Genomic DNA, 6,133 nt, shown 5'->3' with positions numbered 1-6,133 from the left:
AGCTGTATGGTAACAATGACATCTACACCTAACTTTGGAAGGATAACGGAACCAGTTATGTACTGCCTAGAACAGTACGACATATGAAAAACCTGGACATGGAGGAAAACACATGGCAACTCTGAACAGAACATGATAAAAATCAAATAATGTTTTACTCATAATCTTTGGCCCTTGTTTGTTGTTCAAACAAGAGCACTATCTCTACATATAAACCTGTACTGTGTCTTAACTGGAGAATTAAGAGAGCCACAGGTCTATAATGAGTACTGACCTGATGAACCCTGCAGCTCTGCCTACCCTTTGCTGATTTGCATATATCCAAAGCACTGACATGAGGACTTCTTCATAATCAGGTCACACCCTGTGTTGGAATCAGCCTCATAGAGATCACACACAGACATGGGTGTGCCCACTCAGCTCCTGGGGTTGTTGCTGCTGTGGATAACAGGTAAGGAAAACAGCACTGAAAATCTATTCAGCTTCCTATAATCAATGCCGCTTGTTCTCAGTGAAAATCCTCTTGCAACAGAGTTAATCCTGTGCATTTGTTTTCAATTTTCAAATCTTAGATGGCATATGTGACATCCAGATGACACAGTCTCCAGCTTCCCTGTCTGCATCTCTGGGAGAAACTATCTCCATCGAATGTCGAGCAAGTGAGGACATTTACAGTAATTTAGCGTGGTATCAGCAGAAGTCAGGGAAATCTCCTCAGCTCCTGATCTATGCTGCAAATAGGTTGCAAGATGGGGTCCCATCACGGTTCAGTGGCAGTGGATCTGGCACACAGTATTCTCTCAAGATCAGCGGCATGCAACCTGAAGATGAAGGGGATTATTTCTGTCTACAGGGTTCCAAGTTTCCTCCCACAGTGATTCAAGCCATGACATAAACCACGCAGGGAAGCAGAAGTGAGAGTACAGGGTGCCCCAGCTGATCCTCATGATGACTCCAGCTGCTCAGCTGCTGTGAGTGTTTTTCTTTGCCAGGGATAAACGTCAATGTAATCTTTTTACATAGGAGTCAGAGAAATTGTTCTATGTCCTAAATTCTTGTTTTTCCCCGTGTCTATTATGAAAATAATGGAATGGTTTACATTACTTATTTAAAAAAGGAAAATAAAAACACTAAAAATAGTTGTTTCTGTGTAGCAGAATATTCGCATTAGCAGCTTTAACAATATTGTACACACACACACACACACACACACATGCATGCACACACACACATACACACAGGGGAAGGGAAGGTGGTAGGGGAGGTAGGGAGAGGAGGGAAAGGAATGAGGGAAGGAGGAAGAGAGAGACCTTGAGTTATTTTGGTAGGAAAAATTATCTATTTATAGGATTAATATACTGAGGAAGAAGTATTCTGGGAAAATAGTTAAAGATTATGAACATTGACTTTTCTTTTAGAGGATCTGGATTCATGTCCCAACATTCACTTGATGTCTAGCTTCTGATAACTCCAATTCAAGGATTCTTTTTAAGCTACTCCTCCTGCCTTTGAGTGAAAAAATTTGTGCTAGTGTTGAGGCAGGTAAGCAAACTGCATAGAGGCAAGGAAGAAAGCACATTTAAATTGATTTCTTAAACCTGGACCTGATTTAGGTAGTTTGATCTCATTAACTATATTTCCAACAAATTTAAACATAGTATATTTTTGGAAAAATGTTTCCTGATGTAATACTACACCCTGATGGAACACTACAAAGAAGTGTTATTACATAGAAACTCAACTCAGGGTCCACGCTATTTCTTATGTGAAGCTCAGTTTTAGAGATACGTTACTTGTACTGTCTTAAGATGTAGGAAGTGTCTGGCATGTTTATGGTCAGATAATGTAGATATCACTTGTGCTATTAGCCACATAGGTGTTAGAGCTTGGGAAGATTATTTAAGGATCACATATAATTTCTATCCTATGTTACCCTCCCTGGGATATCTATGTTACCTAATCTAGTTTCTTCCTCTATGGCTTGCTTCTCTGTGCCAATGGATCATAGCTTACTTATTAGATATTTAATGACGTACTTTTCTATTGCTGTGGTAAGACATCACAGCCAAGGCAATGTACTGAAAAAGAATTTAATTGGGGATTTCTTAATTTCAGAGGATTAGTCCAGGATTAACATGGTGGGAATCATGGTAGCAGACAGTCATGAATGGACCTTATGTAGTAGTTAATGACTTAAGTTTTCTTCTACAAATAGGAGAAACAGAAGGCCAGAGAGAAAACTGGGAGTGACAGATACGAGATGTATATATCTACTTATGATTTTTGATAAGCAGAATACAAATAAGAATAAACATTTCTTGTCTCTTCAAGTATAACAAATGATTGCAAGTGACTGCATTAAAGATTGGATTTTCTATTCCTGACCGGAGGAATGTAATTTTAAAGCTTTGTTTCAGGGATTTCTGAAATGGCATAGTATATCCATTGTAGATTGGTTCATAGAACCAAATCCACAAGTGAACTAAACATAGAGCCAGGACTGGGCAGTGTAGTATATTTGATTCCTTCTGACTGGATAGGGAACCAGATCAATAGCCGAGGGAAGGTTATCATTCCAGGATGGTGATGACAAAGCCGGGGTCTAAGTCACAAGAATATGGAAAAGCAGGAGACATACAATTTAGGGAACCTTTGATCGTTTTCCAATGAAATGAAGAAAAAATACTCCTTAGTTTTTTTTTCCTGCAGTTCAATTTCATACAAAAAAATGCATGGGTAGTGCAAATAATATAATAATCAACAATTAAAATAACTTGTGATCTTCATTGCACTTCTGACTCTGTCCTAAATGGGAGAGTATCAAGGAAAGCACACACTGAACCTGAAACTGGAGTTATTCAAAACACCATACTACTCAAACCCTCAAGACTATATATTTAATTTAGTAGAAAAATAAGTGTATCTTTATTGTATTATGGGATAGTTGCAAATGCTGGGACAGGTTGAGTTTTGAGGTGAAGCTACTCCTCCACTATTTACATAATCCACAATTTTCCCTTCTTTTTTTTCATCTACTTATATTTATTAATTTTTTATGTATTTACTTAAAATTTATTACTTATTTTTAAATTTTATTTATTTTTTTTACTCTCCACATTTTATTCCCCTCCCAGTCTTCCCTCTGACTGTTCCCCATCTCTCCCAAATTCCTCACCCAACCAGACCCCTAAACTTGCTAGTGCCTCCAGTCTCTTGAGAGTTAGTTTCATCTTCTCTGATTGAATACAGACCAAGGACTACTCTGCTGTATGCATGTTGGGGGCCTCATATCATCTGGTATATGCTACCTGGTTGTGGTCCAGTGTCAGAGAACTTGGGGGCCCAGGTTAATTGAGGCTGCCAGTCCTCTTACAGGGTGACCATCAACTTCTTCCAGCTTTTTCCTAATTCAACCACAGGGGTCAACACCTTCTATCCATTAGTTGGGTGCTAATATCTGTATCTGACTCTTTCAGCTGCAGGTTCTGGCGTCTTTTGGAGAGCAGTCATAATAGGACCCTTTAGTGAGCACTCCATTGTCTCAGTAATAGTGTCAGACTTTCAGGCCTCCTGGTGAGCTGTGTTCCACATTGGGCCTATTTCTGGACCTTTCTTTCCTCAGGCTCTTCTCAAGTTCCATCTCTGCACTTCTTTCAGAGAGGAACAATTAGGGGTCAGAACTTTGACTGTGGGATAGCAACCACATCTCTCACTTGATTTCCTGTTTTTCTGCTAGAGATGGTCTCTAAAAGTTCCCTCTCCCCACTGTAGGAATTTTGTCTAGCCCCCTCTCCCTTCATATTTGAGTCCTCAGATTCTCTCATCTTTCAGGTCTTTGGTATATTCTGAAGGGTACCATCAACCACCTACCTCCAGAGGTTGCCTGTTTCCATTCTTTCTGCTGGCCCAGAGGCCTTCAGTCCTTTTCTCCCACCCAATAGCAGGTTATGTTCTTCTCTTCTGATATTGAATATATATGGGAGAGTGGGAATCCTTGTATTGTCTCCAATTTGAGTGCGATTGCTCCAAATATCTCACCATTTAATTTGATACTGGCTGTTGGTTTGTAGTATATTGCTTTTATTATGTTTTTGTATGGACCTTGAATTCCTGGTACTTCAATACATTTAACTTGAAAGGGTGTGTTATTTTGTTAAATGCTTTTTCTGCACCTAAGGATATGATCATGTGATTTCTTTCTTTGAGTTTGTTTATATGGTGTATCAAGTTAATGGATTATCTTTTGGTGAAACAAACTTGCATCCATGGGATGGAGCCTACTTTATCCTAGTGAATGATGGTTTTGACATGTTTTTGCATCCAGTTTTCAAGGATTTTATGAATTTTCCTTCAATATTATACAGGGAAATTGGGCAGTACACACCAGAGTCTGAAGACCTCCCAGGGTTCTGTGGGATGTAGGGCAACTGACCCAAAAGACTGAAAGTCTCCCTGGAGTGTGGCTGTGCACAAGAACATAAACTGCAGTCCATTAACACCCCCTCCTTTCCCTAGAGAACAGCTTCACACAGAAAAACACTGTGATTGCTCCTGTGAATACCCAAAGGTCTGAAGCCCTCCCAGGAGATCTGCTGCAGCCAGAGCAACAAATCAGCAATTTCTCTGTCCCTCTGAATACCCTCCAGATGGAAGAACACACAGGAGGTCTGCTACAGCCAGGGCCACAGCCTATGAGGAGAGCTGTTGCAACTCAGGAACAAAAGAAGCAGGCTCTGGAGTCAACCAGACCAGCAAACACCTGGGATAAACAGATGTAGAGAGGCAAGCCCAAGATTATAAGCAACAGAAGCCAATATACAAGGACATTAGAACCCAGTTCTCCCACCATTGCAAATCCTGGATACAACAACACACCTGAAAATAATGGAGCTGACCTAAAATCCCATCCCATGGAGATAATAGACTCCTTTAAGGAGGATATAAATAACTCCCTGAAAGAAATACAGGAAAACACAGCTAAACAGGTAAAAGTTCTTAAAGTGGAAACAAATAAGTCCTTTAAAGAAATACAGGAAAACACAATCAAATAGGTGAAGGAATTAAATTAAATAGCCTAAGACCTAAAATTGGAAGTGAAAACAATAAATAAATCACAAATGGAGGTAACCTTGAAAATTAAAAAACCTAGGGAAAAGTTCAGGAATTACAGTTGTAAGAATCACAAACAGAATGAAGAGATGGAAGCAGGAATCCCAGGTACAGACGATGACTTAGAAGAGATTGACACAAATGATAAGGAAAATTCAAAACATAATAAACTCTTAACCCAAAACCTTCAGGAACTTCAGGACACAATGAAAAGACCAAATCTAACAAAATTGAGATAGAGGAGAATAATGATTCCCAGCTCAAAGTAACAGAAAATGTCTTCAAAAAATCACAGAAGAAAACTTCCCCAACCTAAAGAAAGAGATGACTATCAATGTACAGAAGCCTAGAGAACAGCAAGTTAATGGGACCAGAAAACAAAACGCTCTCATTACATAATAGTCAAAACATAAATGGACAGAACAAAGAAGAATTGTTAAAAGCTGCTAGGGAAAAAGACCAAGTAACATAAAAAGGGAGACATATCAGAATTACACCAGACTTCTCAGCAGAGACTCTGAAAGACAGAAGGGCCTGGTCAGAGGTCATGCAGACTGAGAGAACACAAATGACAGGTTAGAATACTAAACCAAGCAAAACTCTCGACCAACATAGATGGAGAAAGCAAAATATTCCAGGAAAAAACAAATTCACATTGTATCTATCCACCAATCCATCCCTACAGAGGATATTAGAAGGAAAATTCCAATAAAAGGAAGATACCTATACCAAACAAAAGATATTAGGCATCCCACAACAAAGCCAAAAGGAGAAAACCAAAAGCACATGAAGCTACCTACAAAAACAAATATAGCAGGAACCAAGAGTCATGTGTCTTTAATATCTCAATATTCATGGACTCACTCACCTATAGAAAGACATAAGCTAATAGAATGGATATGCAAACAAGATCCAGCAATTTGCTGCATACAAAAAATGCACCACAATACATAGGCAGACACTATTTCAGAGTAAAAGGATGGAAAATGGTCTTCAAAATAAAGGTTCCAAGAAAGAACCTGGA

General features: G+C 39.1%; 1 gene segment (V, D, J or C); it reads left to right on the top strand.

Moving 5' to 3' along the window:
• Window positions 1–374: 374 nt before the first annotated feature.
• On the top strand, window positions 375–968 carry LOC134486790 (immunoglobulin kappa chain variable 12-41-like). The segment is given in 2 exon segments: window positions 375–451; window positions 573–968. Coding segments are annotated over 2 exon segments (372 nt in total).
• Window positions 969–6,133: the final 5,165 nt, after the last annotated feature.

Source organism: Rattus norvegicus, chromosome 4 (genome assembly GCF_021556685.1).
Source record: "Rattus norvegicus strain SHRSP/BbbUtx chromosome 4, alternate assembly SHRSP_T2T, whole genome shotgun sequence".
Classification (NCBI taxonomy): Eukaryota; Metazoa; Chordata; class Mammalia; order Rodentia; family Muridae; genus Rattus; species Rattus norvegicus.
The sequence above is the reverse complement of the archived record's forward strand: the minus strand, read 5'-3'. Positions and strand labels throughout refer to the sequence as shown.